The 14,965-nt window shown below is 46.7% G+C and overlaps 6 protein-coding genes across 6 annotated transcripts; 2 read left to right on the plus strand and 4 right to left on the minus strand.

Annotated features, from left to right (window-relative positions):
* Positions 1–174: 174 nt before the first annotated feature.
* On the minus strand, positions 175–3,300 carry LOC6533900 (histone acetyltransferase KAT2A). Its single transcript, XM_002094564.4, has 3 exons — positions 1,922–3,300; positions 1,217–1,869; positions 175–1,155 (listed from the first exon to the last, which is right to left on the minus strand). The coding sequence occupies exons 1-3, from the start codon at positions 3,181–3,183 to the stop codon at positions 626–628; spliced, it is 2,445 nt and encodes an 814-aa protein (XP_002094600.1). The 5' UTR covers positions 3,184–3,300; the 3' UTR covers positions 175–625.
* A 355-nt stretch (positions 3,301–3,655) lies between these two features.
* On the plus strand, positions 3,656–4,549 carry LOC6533901. The gene is made up of 2 exons (XM_002094565.4): positions 3,656–3,670; positions 3,827–4,549. The coding sequence occupies exon 2, from the start codon at positions 3,841–3,843 to the stop codon at positions 4,483–4,485; it is 645 nt and encodes a 214-aa protein (XP_002094601.1). The 5' UTR covers positions 3,656–3,670; positions 3,827–3,840; the 3' UTR covers positions 4,486–4,549.
* Positions 4,483–6,060, minus strand: LOC6533902 (eukaryotic translation initiation factor 2 subunit 2). Its single transcript, XM_002094566.4, has 3 exons — positions 5,909–6,060; positions 5,302–5,701; positions 4,483–5,074 (listed from the first exon to the last, which is right to left on the minus strand). The coding sequence occupies exons 1-3, from the start codon at positions 5,921–5,923 to the stop codon at positions 4,551–4,553; spliced, it is 939 nt and encodes a 312-aa protein (XP_002094602.1). The 5' UTR covers positions 5,924–6,060; the 3' UTR covers positions 4,483–4,550.
* Positions 6,061–6,621: 561 nt separating this feature from the next.
* On the minus strand, positions 6,622–9,578 carry LOC6533903 (phosphoacetylglucosamine mutase). The gene is made up of 3 exons (XM_002094567.4): positions 9,359–9,578; positions 7,127–8,570; positions 6,622–7,066 (listed from the first exon to the last, which is right to left on the minus strand). The coding sequence occupies exons 1-3, from the start codon at positions 9,457–9,459 to the stop codon at positions 6,968–6,970; spliced, it is 1,644 nt and encodes a 547-aa protein (XP_002094603.1). The 5' UTR covers positions 9,460–9,578; the 3' UTR covers positions 6,622–6,967.
* Positions 9,579–9,943: 365 nt separating this feature from the next.
* LOC6533904 (melanotransferrin) lies at positions 9,944–13,233 on the minus strand. The gene is made up of 7 exons (XM_002094568.3): positions 13,074–13,233; positions 12,567–12,994; positions 12,358–12,491; positions 12,132–12,292; positions 11,621–12,072; positions 11,398–11,562; positions 9,944–11,331 (listed from the first exon to the last, which is right to left on the minus strand). The coding sequence occupies exons 1-7, from the start codon at positions 13,132–13,134 to the stop codon at positions 10,273–10,275; spliced, it is 2,460 nt and encodes an 819-aa protein (XP_002094604.1). The 5' UTR covers positions 13,135–13,233; the 3' UTR covers positions 9,944–10,272.
* A 316-nt stretch (positions 13,234–13,549) lies between these two features.
* Positions 13,550–13,996, plus strand: LOC6533905. The gene is made up of 2 exons (XM_002094569.4): positions 13,550–13,632; positions 13,692–13,996. Exon 2 carries the CDS (start codon positions 13,696–13,698, stop codon positions 13,870–13,872), a length of 177 nt encoding a protein of 58 aa, XP_002094605.1. The 5' UTR covers positions 13,550–13,632; positions 13,692–13,695; the 3' UTR covers positions 13,873–13,996.
* The last annotated feature ends 969 nt before the right edge of the window (positions 13,997–14,965 follow it).

A 14,965-nucleotide genomic window follows, 5' to 3' on the forward strand; every position in this document is an offset into this window, starting at 1 on the left:
TTTTCATTGTACCATCGGCGTATATATTCGCGATATATCCTTACCCACATCTCCGACGCAGCTAACCAGGAAACTGTGATTGGGAGCCTCGGATTTATGTGTGCATGGACCGCCTTTGTACAATGACCTAGAGATTCGATTTAACGCCCGGCCCTAAGATAAAATACGGTATAATTTTATAACTGAAATCATTAAGCAAATGTTTACTAAACCAAACGAAAGCAAAGTGAAATCCTAACTTTAAAAGCATGCAAAACAATGAATGTAGGAAATCAAAAGTGAAATAAACAGTTAAGACGAAACGTAGTGGTTACACATCATTTAACCAGCTTTGGTTTTGTCTTCTGGGTGCTGAAGGGTTCGTTAATGAGTTTCCCTACCACATGATGGCAAATTAGTAGGCGATAGATCTGATTTATTATTCCCAAAGACATCGCGCGTCCGTCTAAGAGAACAAGACGGACACTAAGCTTAACCTAAGTCTCAATTTTGACAAATAACTATCCGCGCTTGTCTTTTGCTGCAGAGAATTCTAGAAATAAATAGAAGTAATATTCTCTGTTCGTTAGATTAAATATTCGGCTTTATACAGGGACAGGGCTCCTCAGTCCTCGGAATCGCTGCATCATTTGTCCCACAGCCCCAGCTCGCGCATTTTGGTCTGGAAATAGCGCTCCAGGGAGTTGGCACACCGATAATACTCAGTGTCGGGCGAGTTGTAGAACCGACAGTTGGAGAAGATGCGGGCCATGTCTGCCATGAACAGGCGGCGCGTTTGGTAGTATCCCTTCTTCAGGCGTTCTCCCATGGTCTTCAGGTCCATGGGATACTTGATATGATCGTAGTAGTCCGGAACCTCGGCCGCCGTCACCGGACGCAGGAAGGGCCAGGCGGTGGTGTGTTGGCGCACGGACTGCAGCACGGATGCAAAGGACGTGGCCAGCTTCTCCGGATCGGAGGATTCCTCGAGGGGTCGCGATGAGCGTGCCGGGCGCATTTGTGGCTTCCAGCCGATCTCTCGTAGACCAGGAATCGATTCCACGGGAATGGAGGGCAGACCCTCCTTGAAGCAAGTCAAGCCGGGTCTTACTTTCTGCACCTCGTTGTGGCGTTGTGCGATGAGCTCCTTCAGAATCTCGCTCTGGTTGCGAATCACTGAAAGGAAGAAATCAAGTGTAAAATGTGACCACGACTCCTTATGGGTTCTTTGACTAACCAGCAATGAACTGCGTGTTCACAATGCTCGGGTGTAGCTCGCAGTGCATCAGAGTGGCACTGTCGTACTCCTTGATATAGCCGGCATAAACTGGTCGCGCCAACTTGATGTCCTTGGAGAAACCCTGCTTCTTGAAATACCCGATGGCATCGCAATCGGCGAATGTGAGCAGATGTTTGATGCCTCTCTGTATGCTGTAGTCCTTCAAGTGGTTCATCAAGTGCGTTCCATAGCCCTTAACTTGTTCCGACATGGTGACCGCACAGAATACGATCTCGGTGAAACCCTGCGACGGGAACGGGCGGAAGCAGATGCCGCCGATGGGCTGGTTTTCCTTGATGAGCGCCAGGGTTTTGTGCTTGGTGTCGAAGACCAGCTGGCTGATGTACTCGCGTGGCATCTCGGGTAGCTGATAGGCAAATACGAGCTGCAGGCCCAGTAGCCACAAAACCGTCTGCTTGTCCACCGGTTTGGTCAGCGAATTGCCCACCACATGGAACTCGATGGCTCGCTTCTGCTCCTCCGCCTTCACGTTCTCATCGCGCGACACATTTACCGGGAAGAGTATCTCCGCCTTGTTGGTGGTCTTTGACTCTGACACCGATTTCATGGCGTGCATCACCACATCCGTGGGCAGGTCATCCAAATTCTCACTGCGGCAGAGCGATTAGAAAAAGTATTTTAAGAAGAACAACGTTTACCAACCTGCTTGGTCGCTCTGTGGGCTCCTTTTTGATTCTCTTTTGGAGCGGTTCACCCACACTGGCCCTCTTTGTGCCTCCAATGCTGGCTACACTAGGACCGATGGGTACAGTTGCCACCTCCTGGTGACGCTTTCGCTGCTGGATGACAAAGGAATTTGGCGGGCGGTAGTTGGGATCCCAGATGGGCGAATCATCCTTGAGCAATTCGGCGCGAAGGGTTTCCAGAAATTTCGGCATCTGCGTGATGATCGAACGCTTGTCCTCGGGAAAGCGATCCCGCTCGGAGATGCACTTCTTTTTCAGCTGCTGCGACATGCACTGGAATACGGTGCGCAGGAGCGTTCGTCCAAAGACTAGGGACGTTTCAAATTGGCGCAGGGAGTTACAAAAGGCGGGCACGTGGCAGAAGACCAACCACCTAGTGTAGTTAATTTTGTAGTTAGAGGCATCCTCGTGGGTGAGATCTCCCCTTCTGGTCGACGGCGATTCAAAGTTGTAGTGGTTCAGAAAGTTCAAGAACGTCTTGGCCACCTCGGTCATGGTCTGGAGTTCAGGCGTGTTCAGGTGATGGTACTTGTAGAAGACCAGCGACAGCACAGCCTTGGTGATGCAGGGCGCCTCGAATGGCGGATCTCCAAGCGGACCGCGGATGACCGCCTGCTGGCGCGTGAGGACGCACTGGCGCAGCAAACGGAAGAGATACAGGTACACCTTCTTGGTGTCCTCGTCCTCGACGCGCTGCATGGACATGAACAGGTTCTCCATGTCTATGATGGCGCCTAGTAACTCGTCCATGCTGGAACTGGATATATTGTCCAGATGGGCTATGTGCGATTTCAGGGAATGGCGACAGCTAGCGTTGCGGCACTCCTCGTTGAACTCCGGACAGTAGGAGGACTCCACGTCGCGATGGCGATTTTCCTGCGGTGTTTTCCAGCCGGTGCAGCGGCATCCTTCCGACTGGCAGGCGGAATACATCGACAGTTTGGCCAATTTCTGTGGCACGGGCAGATTGAAGACCTTCAGCTTTCGCTGCTGGATCCGCTGCAGGCTGTTCTGACGCGTTCCCTCCGCCGGCACACTGCCTGCGCCGCCCGCAGCCCCTCCGTGTCCTGGATTCTGGGCGGTGCCAGCGGTGCCTCCAGATGCACCAGCGGATGCTGCGCCATTCGCTCCCTGCTGCTGCTGTTGCGCCGCAGCGTTGCCCGTGTTGTTACCATCGATTGGTTGGCTTTTCAGCGTTATGGATGGACCACCAGACATTCCAAGATCGGCCGTTGCTGCGATTTCCGCTGTTAGTTTTGCACAAAGTGTACTTTTTCGTAAATTTCACAAGCGATTCAACTGCCCACTTGCTATGCGCGATACGGGGATGCCAACCTGGCGTTTTGTGCAAATGCATTTCTCTTTATGGTGAAATAATGGTTGATATATATATTTTATTACCGATATCACGTTTGTGTATATAGTCTATTTTCTTTTTATTTCCTTATTTTTTAGACTTTAATTTTAACAAGTAAAAATTTACAGGGGCGTAGTCAGAAAATCTGGCAATAAAAAAGGGGTCATACATTTTTTTATTACAAAATTATTTGCGGAATTGTAAATTAATGTGACCGTAGTTTTTACATATAATTAGATTTTTTTAAAACGTATGAAATATTTATTTTTCAATTGATACTGATTTAATGATATTTATAACAATATAAAAAAACATGCCACACCCATGGGCGCGATAACGATAAGAAACGTATGTATTTTCATAGGCGTAGCGAAATGCGACTGTCAAATGTGTGACCCCCTTCTTAAATCAAATATCTTGTTCCTACGCCCATGCACACAACTGTTCTCGTTTGGCGCTAAAGAAAAATGAACTGCAATCCAGAAATCTCTTTTGAAATTGCAGACTAAGCAAATAGAATGGATTGCAATCAGAGCTTCGAGGACATTGAAAGCCAGCTGGATAACTTCGTGATACGCAAGAAGCAAATAAGAGAAAAGACAGCCGGAAAGTGTGGTCCGGAGGTCCACGAAAACGTCCCGCTGACCATATCCCAGATCCAGCGAGTAACCCAGGATGCGGAAAATGAAAATGTATTCATCACAGACGACGTGCATCCGATTCACTTCTGCACCTGCATCGTGTACGCCTTTGTGGCTGGCAATGGCACCCACAACGAGTCCTTCATGAAGTACATGATCGACGATGGCACCGGCTCCCTGGAGGCCAGCATTAGCAAGAGGCCATTCCACGGACGGATCGTCACCAGCCTGTACAATGAAGCCAGTTCGCTGGCCTCCACCGAAACCTACAAGAGCATTGCCGTCAGCTTGATGCGTTTGCTGCAAGCGTCCATGGAGTACATAGATCCAACGCGCATCTCGAGGGGCCAAAGCCTGTTCCTGCGTGGTCGACCGAATAAGTTCCGGGGAAAGATGGGTTTGGACGCCTTTTCGTTCTGCATAGACAGTGGCAAATCTCGGGATATGGAAATTGGCTTCGTGGACTACCTGACCGACTGGCACCGAAGGTACAAAACGACACAGAGTTCGACAGAGAAATAGTATTGGGTTTTTTGTATTGAAATTTTACTGGTAATAAAAATTCAAAAAGTTTAAATAAGGAGAAGTTAGGTTGTTTTTGCTCGAATGGCGGCACGTTTGCCGGTGACAGCCTGGAAACCAGACTTGATGCTGGCCACCGAGCAGCGGGAGCCACAAGATTCGCACTGCAGGAAGAAGAGACGCGTGTCCTTCTGCAATATCGTCTCCGGGGAGCGGCAGGTGTGACAGGTGACGTACTCCTTGATGTAGCGACGCAGCACATTCTCGATCTGTTTGGGCTGGAAACGGCCCTTGATGATCAGCTGCTGGTTGCCGTCCATGGAGCCACTGGTACCCAACTCGGCCAGCAGGAAGTCGAGCAGATGCTTGGGCAGACGATGCAGCGTTTTCGCAATGTCCATAAAGTTGGCAAAGGAGGTCTTCTTGGTTCCCACGCGCAGCACCTGCGGCGGTCGCATCACGAACTTTGGCTTGCGACCGGCGGCCATGTCCGGATTCTTGTCGAGAATGATTTCGAAGACCCGCTTCAGCAACTCGTCGTATGTGTAATCGCGGTCGGAGCCAAACCAGGTCGAGCTATTGTCCTCCACTAGAAAAGAAAGAAGTCGTTAGGGAAACGTTCAATAAAAGGCTTATACTAATCTAGTTAAACAAGAATGCTGAAGGCGGAGTATTCAAGCTTTAAGAATTCGATTAAGAGCAGCTGGGGACTGTGTTACTCTAGATGCGAATGATTCTATAGCCCATAGCTTCTGACGAAAATAATGAATTCCTTAGCTGCTAGACTAGTGAAACCTATGCTGGTCGTCAACGTACCATTCTCTTTGTCTTCGCTCCTATCGTCGTCCGCTTTGTCCGCGAACAGCTCGTCCAGTTCCTTCTTCTTGCTCTTCTTCTTCTTTTTGGCCATCGAGAAGTCCATGTCCAGGTTGATCTCCTCCTCCTCGGGCTCCTCGGTGGCGGCCACATCATCGCCGCCGAAGCTGGGGATCGCCGCCTCCACGTCGTCCATGTTGAAGGGCTTCTTCTTCTTTTTCTTCTTCTTGCCGAAACTCTCCAGATCTAGATTATCCTCCTCGGCGGCGGCACCTCCTTCCGCCGATGCCTCATCCTGGGGATCCTCCTTCTTGGTGTCATCCTCCAGGCCCAATGCCGCGTCCAGGTCGAAGGTGGTCTTCTTCTTCTTCTTCTTTTTCAACAAAGTCGGATCAAAACCCTGGGGAAAACATTGGAATTTCGGTATGGTTTAAATCCGGATCAAGCAAACATAACCTCATTGTTCGCCCAGTTCTCATACACAAACATTTAAATACGCATACACACACGCACACACAAACAAGGGCGCACATGTACGGACATATGCGAATTTTCTTGCCAAGTTTTCCGCATTTGAAACGCACAACCCGGTGTTTTTGGAACTTACGTCTTCCGCGTCCATTGTGTTTGGGCTTTTAGAATTCTAGTGACTGGAAATTAATTTTGTTTTAGCTAAAATACTGCAATTGCATCAGCCAAAGTGACAGCACGGCAATCAGATAGTGTGACCGGCTGAGTTAAAGACAAGTAAACCATCCGGCATGACAACATATACTTTTAATACTATTTGCTAATAAGCCGAATATACATTATTAAAATATAACTTTTACATAAATAATTGCTTATTAAATTATTTGTCTGATCAACCTACGACATGCCAGAAAAGTTAACTTTCAATAATTTAACCCGACTTATAAACATAAACTTTAGTTCACAAAATATTTGTTTACATTGTAAGAGTTAACAGTATTTCTTATCAATTTACTCTCTTGCATGGCATGGCTCTGCCACCAACCGCCAGGTGGCGTATTTCAATACAGTCAGCTAAAGCTAACATCTATGTTAAAACAACCTGTAGCAACATTTTATAAATGTTAAGTTGAATGATAAAAATAAGCAAATGAATTATTTAATTTTATCCCAATTTACAAAGCTAAGCTAAGCTTTTAGGCATAAATATATCCTTCCCTATTGGTTAACTGTATGTACAACATAATAAATTCCAAATCAAATGAAAATGAATTCTTATTTCCCATAAAATAAAAAGCTTAAAATGTTTGTTTAAAAAATATTTTATAGAAAATAGCAATACAAAATTGATTAGGGTCATTAATCTCTATTATCGATTCTTTAATCATTTTAATAGTTACTGCTACTAGCTCAACAAAAAATTAACGTAGCGAGTGCATTTCCATAAAGCTCTTCATTTCTGATTAGCAAAGTACATAAAACAATAGCTCCCACAACGTATAAATAATAGAACTTTATAAATAGTGGCAAAACATGTCATCTTTAGAACACACAAGACAGTGAACAGCTGCAGTATAAATGCGTTTGAGAGTTAAAACTTTTAAGTTATTGAGCACCTTATAGTAAAGAGATTTATTGCTCCATTTAGGACCTGTGTCAATTGTGGATTTCCTTGAGGTTGGTTCGTTATTTCGGTTTAGAGGTGGGCACTATTGGGCTTCGTCAGTTCCGGACCAACACCTCCGGCCAGCTTCTGCACCAGCAGACCCACTTCGTAGGCAAGATCATCGGTATCCTGTGTAAAAAACAATCGTCAGTGTTGTTCTATTTTTAAAAGCAAACTTTCAGGGATTACCTCTTTGGTGGCAGCTTCGGCGTAGACACGCACCACATCCTCGGTTCCAGAGGGGCGAACAAAGGAGCGACCCCGCTTGTAGTTGGCCACCACCTTGTTGATCTCTGTCTGCAGACCCTCGGGCTTCACGCACTCCCGCTCCGCATTCGTGGTCTCGATGACATTGCGATCCTGCACCTTCACCTTCAGCTGTCGGTTGGGGAGGTCGTTATATGATGAGATCCAGTCCTGAACGTCCCAGCCCTTGTGGTTCAGGATAGTCTCCACCAGCAGCATATCGGATATGGCATCTCCCACGGTCTCGTTGATCAGATCGATTAGGAGCAACAAAGTCTTGGCACTTTCCTTCGTTTCGGCGGCTTGGGCAATCGTCGCCTTGGCATTGTCACTGAACACAATCGTTCCATGGCCATTCGCCTCGAAGTAAACACCAATATCGTACTCCAAGGCCTTGTGGTGCAGATGCTTCACGCCCGTGGGCACGCACGAGACGGGGAACTTCAGTTTGTCCACTATGTAGTCAGTGGATGCTCCATTGGCATAGGCGGTTTGCACCAAACCCAACCTCAAGTTGATCTCGGATTGCGTGACCAGTTCCATGAGGTAGCCAGCGACCAAGGTGGCTATGCGATCGCCATCGAGCAGATGGAACTCGCCTTTGTCGTCGCTGAAGAAGTACACCACCCGATCGGCATCTCCATCCACGCTGACGCATCTCGTGAAGGGCTCCACCTCGGGCATGGATTTTGGCGGCCTTTGCTGCACCTTCACGTAGTCGGCGCCGCAGTCCTCGTTGATCTTGCCGACACCAATGCCCTGGTTAATGACCGTCACGTTCAGGGAGCCCTTCATGCGCTTGATGAACTGCAGCATTTTGCGGGCGCCCACGCCGTTGGCACCATCGTAAATTATGCTGTTGCGATAGTTGCCGTTCTCCAGGCGCCCGTTCCGCAGCAGTTCGAAGGCCTTGATCAGCTTCTCGTAGTAACCCTCCTCGGTGGGCTTGCCATAGGCCTCCTTGGTATTGGCCGCCACTACGAAGTAGTGCAGCATGGGTGTGGTCACAATGCCGTACTCCTTGACGTTGCCCTTTAGTGCAATCACGCCATCGGCCACCGCCTTCAGCAGTCTTGGGCTGTGATATCTGTTGTCCATGCCCACAAACACCTGCGAACTGGTCGTCACATCGATGTTGTTGTCCTTTATGATCTTGGCCACCTGCTGCTCCAGTTCCTGGTCGCTGACGTTGACCAGATCGGTGGCTATCGCCTCCCAGCTGGCCTCCAACATCTCACCCTTGGGATCGACCAGCTTCACTCCGTTGTCCGGCTCCGGATTGTGCGATGCCGTGATCATCACGCCGATGACAGAGCCTCCGCGATACCGGGAGCGCAGGGTGGCCAGAACGCCCATGCGGAACATCACGCTGTCCAGGAACTCAGCCCTGAAAAAGAGAGAAGTTAGTACATCTGGTTTATATGGATGCCTATGTATATAATAGACAGCATATTGCGGAATTTGTTGTACCTAATGTTGTTTATTTACGTGCTATCTATTTTATCTTTGCGAATTGATAAGCCTATAAAAGCACAATACTGCTCATTTTAGTTGCAATTGCTTTTATCAGTTGGTGTGTCATGAAAACTTTGTTATCTGTGGTGTAAAGTGGTTGGAAAATAGGGCACAGAAACCTCAGACTTTACAATCAAACTTGGTTGGTTCTTTTCCAGAAATTGCTGGAGGCAATAAAACTGTGGAAATATACATATGCAATTTCTTAAATCTGTAAATTTTTTAGACATGCTGGATACCTTCACAAAAATGTTATCAACTATCTAGCTTTAAAATTGTTTCTATATTACACTTGTAAGTTGCAAGTAAGCAGGATCTGTAAAAGGCAGCCCGTTGCATCCTGCACTTGTGGCACTAGTTCGCTGACCCCGACTGTGCGTCAGTATGTATGCGCCCATGCACATGCACGCACACCTATGCTCGCACATACATGCATGGCGGCGAAAGAAGGGCATGTCCATTGATAAAAGGTGAAGAATATCTAAAAATAAACGCCCAATTCCCGCAACACGGCCCATCCATCTATGCAATCGCCCATCTATCAGAAATCAAACAATCCCGGTGTGCTAATCAAATGCGCCAACGTGTGCAGCGTGTGGGTGTGTTAGCATAATGATTATTAGCTTATTAGCGCAGAGATCGTTAAGGGAGGCAACTCACTTGCCGCGAAAGCCAGCTGTTCCGTATTGGATGGTCTCCTTGGAAGTCTTTGGGTACATCTCGCGGGCGAACGCGTAGACGGTGCGCAGATTAATGGACATCTTGCGAAACTCGAGGGTGGTGCCACTGGTCCAGAGCAAGGTGAAAGGTTCCGTCCGGTTTTTCCGGATTTTCGAAATTTACCAATTCCACAGATGTGAGCTGGCGGGTGTGACCGTTGGTTCGCGGCACCGTTACACCCTACTAAGCGCATTGCTCCTGCTGCCGTACGGTCACACTGTGTCATATCTTGCAATTATGTTAAATTGTTTAATTTCAAAAGTTTTGCTGGCTTAATAAACATTACAGAGTGTTTAAACAAAATCTCCTATGGTCAAACGCCATATATATCCGCGAATATTTAAAAACCAGCTTGTTTTAAAGTAATGTCTGCGTAGATAACCAATTTGAATTTGGCGGCTATAATGGCGGTCAAGATAATAGCATTCTTTGAAAGGATGTAGCTTAAACTTAATAATTTATGTATATAACGTATACCAATATTTCTGCACAAAACAAAACGGAAATCAAAATAAGTCCAATAACTCCTTTTTTCTCGTTAATTTATTTGTATACTTATATAAGCGGTTGTAAAGTATTCGGCTTACATCTCGTACAAAGGTACATTTTTTGGACGGACTTAGTTGGTACGTACACAAACAAAAACTATAATAAGGCACAGGCACTTCATAAATTAAATTATAGCCTTTTCTTAGTTATTTTTCGGCTAGAGAAAATCTAGTTTGAGTTTCATTTTCGGACGGAAGGGATTTCGTGCTAAAACTTAATCATATTTGGAATGTAAAAAGGTTGATATGTTTCTCTTTGTGCTAGAGATGCTTGTACAATTCTGAAATCTAAGTGATTCTAGTGATTTAGAGCATTGCAACCAGGGAGCCCACGAGGAGCAGGCCCACGGATAACGCCAACTGGGAGGCACCAGCGTAGCAGTCGGTGATGCGGCGAGCTCGCATGAAATCACTGCCCAAGTAGGCATCGTATGTACGCTTATTTGGCGGAATGACTTGCAATTGCCGAGTGGCGTCCTGGAAGATCAGATCGTAGTGTCCGATCGGCGAGGAGAACATGCTGAAACTGAAGGCATCCACTTCCTTCCGACCGTACAGCTGTTGGGCATAGGTCAGCAGGTTGATGTAGGCATTCATCTGGGTCTCATTGTAGGCGGCACCACCGCGAGTCACAACGGCGTTGGCTTTAACCTTGCCCAGATTGCAGCGCTTGTACTCCTGGATCTCGGCGCGAGTGCCGTCCGTACAGAGGAGCTCGAAGTCATCGTTAAGGGCGTTCCTAGCCCACCATTCCTTACGCTTTCCGCCAGTGCTCTCCATCACCGTTGTATGCTTCATGAACGCAACGTGACCGCCGCCCTCAACGAGGCAACGGAAAGCACCCGTGTGTCCATAGTAATCCTCCGAGGCATCGCGACGACAGTATCGGTAGCTGGTTCCGTGACACAGATCGCACATGCTGTCGTAGGGCACTCCTGTGTTGTACTCATTGCTAATGGCACCCGGCACACACGACTTGGTGAAGTACTCGGCGGCAGCTCGGACCGAATCGCATCCGTAGGGTCGGATCCATCCGTTTGAGATGAAATGCGCCATCGGATATGTCCATCCAGCGGCGGTATTAATGCCCGTGTGGCAAGTGTTCTTGCCCTTCAGGTAAGTTAGCTCCGTATCGGGATCATCCTCCTTGGCCACGGCCACCACATAGTACTCCGGCTCGCCCAGATTGTACACCTCCGACATGAAGGGTATAAGTTCGTAGTTCAGGCCGCCAGTGTAGACATCTCCGGCATCGAAAACAGAGATGTCTGCCTTGCCCGCTTCGATGAACTGCATGCAGTTGATGTGCGAGTGCATTTTCTTGCAGATGAGTTCCGGTTTCAGCAGGTGAGCTTTCAGGGCAGTCTAAGAGGATTTTATAAAAGTTCAATTATGGGATCTTGATGACAGCATATTCAGGTTTCAACCCACCCTCATCTTGATGCATTTCTCGAGCTCATTTTCCGAAGTCACGCAGAGCGTCATCGCTGGAACTGGACACTCACGGATGCCGTAGATGAAGTTAATGGCAGGGCCTAGGTACTTGGTAAACGACTGATCATCTTCAGGAATGATGGTCAGAGCACGGCTTGAATCCTGTAACAATAAATAATTAAAAATGTACTCCAAATCACGAAATATATAATCTCCATACCTGGAAGAGCAAGTTTGGCTTGCCATATCGTTTCGACTCGAAGATGCGGAACTTCTCATAGAGAATGGAAGTGTTGGTGGCATCCTGCTGGTTTCTTTCCTCCGAAAAGCTGCTGTCCAATCGTTCGCTGCGATACTGGTCGTATTGATTCTGCTGTCTGTAGGGATCGTTATTGTCAAACTGCCCGTAGCCGTTCTGGTCGTTGTAGTTGTTGCGGCTGTTGAACCCTTGTCCTCCCTGCCGGCTCTGATCATCACGGATGCCATCGGAGTACAGCTCGGCGATGCGCTTCAGGAACAGCTGATACTGCTTCCGATCGCTGAAGCTGCGAGCTGAAGATGTGACAACGGCATCGGCGGGAACTTGGCCCCAGTTACACTGGCGATAATCGTTGATGGGGACACGACGACCATCACGACAGAGCAGCTCAAAGGTGTCGGGTGATATGCTCTCTAAAAATGCAGTTTAATTCAGTAATAGGTCTCTGAGAAGACTGACTCTGGTGACTCACTGAATTCGGTGGTTTGTAGCATTTCATTTACTGTCGAATGGCGCAAAAAGGCCACATCTCCCTTTTCCAGCAGACATTTGAAGGCTCCTTCGTAGCCAAAGTAGGGATCTGCAGACGAGCAACGTCCTCCAGGAATCTTTCCAGTGCACAGCGTACAAAGTCTGGTTTGGAAGTTTATTTGTTGTTAGTTAAAAGTGTGTAAAATGCAGCTTTCTTTTGGTATTACTTATCAGAGTTGTCGCCAATGGGATTGTATTTGTCGGATAGCGAGTATACAGCACACGAACTATTGAAATAGCTGGCGGCCGTCTTCACCTGATTGTTACAGTCCACCACCTCCATGCCTCCCTCCCTTTGGAGCTGCAATATTAGATTGTTGTTTGGTTAGTTATTGAAGAAAACACTTAAATCATAAAATAGGAAGGCAATTCTCACCGTGTGAATGGGCACAATCCAACCGGCCAGGCTGCCCACCCAGGGGAAGCAGACCCTTTTGTTACGCAGGTCGCGCAGACTGTTTAAGTCAGGTAGAGATCCCTTCTTGATGACGGCCACTGATTGATAGTCCGCAAAGCCGCCCTCCAGCTTCTCCTGCATGATGGGTATCAGGGAGTTGTACCGTCCAGCAGTGAACACGTCTCCCGCATCCAGCGTTGTGATGTGCGCCTTCTCGCGATCGATGTGGTGAATGCACTCATCAGCACTGTAGGCCATTAAGCAGGTGAGATTGAGGAACACCTCGTCGAATAGGGCGCGATCCCGCTCGATGGCCACCGTGAGGTTCTGGCATTTGTACTGCTCCGCCTGGCTCTTGGTGCACCACACCATCCGTGTGGTCTTGTGCTCATCATAGTGATGTTGTGCTGCAAAATCGTGGTTTACATTCATCGCCCAACCAACGCCCTAGAAATCGGCGTTTCTCGCATTCCTGACGCAACTTACCGTTGGCGAGTGTAAAACATAAAGCGCCGACTAGAGCCACAAAAACGAGGCTCCTAGCCATATTCGGAATATAAGTATATTAACTAAAAAGATCAATCTACACAACAATTACTCAAACAATACACCACACCCAAGCCCAGCTTAAGAAAGCCAGTGTGACCAGACTTAGAGGAGATTTAACAACCGAATAGTTTGAAAAAATACCAACATGTACGTACAGTGAAGATGGGCTAAATGTGATTTGCTCAAGAAAACATATGAACAAATGACTATTCAAATAGGATTTTCATTTTTTACATTTTAAAATTAAGTTTAGACAAGTCGTTTCAGACCCATTGCTGCTGTTATCCAATTATAGCTCCTACTATTTCCGAAGCTTATCCAATTAGTATATTCTTGATTAATAACTCTACCTTTACATTTCCGCATTTAGTCTCCTTTCCTCATAATAAACTTATTATACGTACATCTTTAAAAGTATTAACTGTATTTTACGGCAAGCACACCACTGTGGTGTGACCATTCTTTTGGCGTTTTCTAGCATCTCACGAACAACCAGGTGTTTTGTGTTTTATAATAACAAACCGAGCAATAAGTTAGAACATTCAATTTAATCAGCTAAATGGCAGTTCTGCGAGGATGGAGATTCGTCGGCTTTGTGTCCTGCATTATTGGCGCAGTGGGCCTGACCCTATACCCCGTGATTGTGGACCCGATGCTGAACACTGATAAATACAAATCCCTGCAGGAATACAGCAAGATTAAGCGAGATGAACTGCAGCACATAAAAAGGCAGTAGAACCCCCTATCACGTTACACTTAACACACTTAAGAGCCCTAATATGTGTATTCTAGTTCACTTGATAAAAAGCTGCAATGTAAATATTCCTATTTAAATACAAGCTTCTATACTTGACCTCTGATAGCATGAACTGTATGAATTATATTGCATCCTGGAAATGACAAATGATTTTGCTTAAATGTTTGCATTGTTATTGCTTTAAACACAAAGAAGTTAAATGTAATTAAACGGAGTTTAAACAAGAGAGAACGCTATAGTCGAGTTCCCCGACTATCTGATACCCGTTACTCAGCTAGTGAAAGGGAGAAGGAGAGTCTTAAACACAGTTTTTGGCGGTTTGTAGGCGTTATAGTGGGCGTGGCAGAAAGTTTTTTGGCAAATCGATAGAAATTTACAAAACCAATACAAAAATGAAAAAATTTCAAAACATTTTTCAAAAGTGTGGGCGTAGCAGCTTTGGGTGGTTTGAGGGCGTTAGAGTGGGCGTGGCAGAAAGTTTTTTGGCAAATCGATAGAAATTTACAAAACCAATAAAAAAATGAAAAAATATTACAACATTTTTCAAAAGTGTGGGCGTGGCAGCTTTGGGCGGTTTGTGGGCGTTAGAGTGGGCGTGGCAAAAAGTTTTTTGACAAATTGATACAAATTTACAACACGAATACAGAAATGAAAAAATATTAAAACATTTTTCAAAAGTGTGGGCGTGGCAGCTTTGGGCGGTTTGTGGGCGTTAGAGTGGGCGTGGCAAAAAGTTTTTTGACAAATCGATACAAATTTACAGCACCAATACAGAAATGAAAAAATATTAAAACATTTTTCAAAAGTGTGGGCGTGGCAGTTTTGGGCGGTTTGTGGGCGTTAGAGTGGGCGTGGCAGCATGATTCGACAAACTTGCGCTGCGTCTATGTCCCTGGAGTCTGTATGCTTAGTCTCAACTTTCTAGCTTTTGTAGTTCCTGAGATCTCGACGTTCATACGGACAGACAGACGGACGGACAGACGGACAGACGGACAGACGGACAGACGGACAGACGGACGGACAGACGGACATGGCCAAATCGACTCGGCTATTGATCCTGATCAAGAATATA

This window comes from Drosophila yakuba, chromosome 3L, assembly GCF_016746365.2.
Source record: "Drosophila yakuba strain Tai18E2 chromosome 3L, Prin_Dyak_Tai18E2_2.1, whole genome shotgun sequence".
NCBI classification, from domain to species: domain Eukaryota; kingdom Metazoa; phylum Arthropoda; class Insecta; order Diptera; family Drosophilidae; genus Drosophila; species Drosophila yakuba.

Coding starts and splice junctions, on each gene's coding strand:
- LOC6533902 (XM_002094566.4), bottom strand. Junction 5,075..5,301: donor GAGCGAAGACAAAGAGAATG/GTACGTTGACGA, acceptor TTTCTTTTCTAG/TGGAGGACAATAGCTCGACC.
- LOC6533905 (XM_002094569.4), top strand. CDS start 13,696: ATGGCAGTTCTGCGAGGATGGAGATTCGTCGGCTTTGTGTCCTGCATT.
- LOC6533901 (XM_002094565.4), top strand. CDS start 3,841: ATGGATTGCAATCAGAGCTTCGAGGACATTGAAAGCCAGCTGGATAAC.
- LOC6533903 (XM_002094567.4), bottom strand. CDS start 9,459: ATGTCCATTAATCTGCGCACCGTCTACGCGTTCGCCCGCGAGATGTAC. Junction 8,571..9,358: donor ACAGCTGGCTTTCGCGGCAA/GTGAGTTGCCTC, acceptor TCTCTTTTTCAG/GGCTGAGTTCCTGGACAGCG. Junction 7,067..7,126: donor CCGAAGCTGCCACCAAAGAG/GTAATCCCTGAA, acceptor TTTTTTACACAG/GATACCGATGATCTTGCCTA.
- LOC6533904 (XM_002094568.3), bottom strand. CDS start 13,134: ATGGCTAGGAGCCTCGTTTTTGTGGCTCTAGTCGGCGCTTTATGTTTT. Junction 11,563..11,620: donor AGCCAAACTTGCTCTTCCAG/GTATGGAGATTA, acceptor TTATTGTTACAG/GATTCAAGCCGTGCTCTGAC. Junction 11,332..11,397: donor AGAAATGCATCAAGATGAGG/GTGGGTTGAAAC, acceptor AAATCCTCTTAG/ACTGCCCTGAAAGCTCACCT.
- LOC6533900 (XM_002094564.4), bottom strand. CDS start 3,183: ATGTCTGGTGGTCCATCCATAACGCTGAAAAGCCAACCAATCGATGGT. Junction 1,870..1,921: donor CCCACAGAGCGACCAAGCAG/GTTGGTAAACGT, acceptor GCTCTGCCGCAG/TGAGAATTTGGATGACCTGC. Junction 1,156..1,216: donor GAACACGCAGTTCATTGCTG/GTTAGTCAAAGA, acceptor TCTTCCTTTCAG/TGATTCGCAACCAGAGCGAG.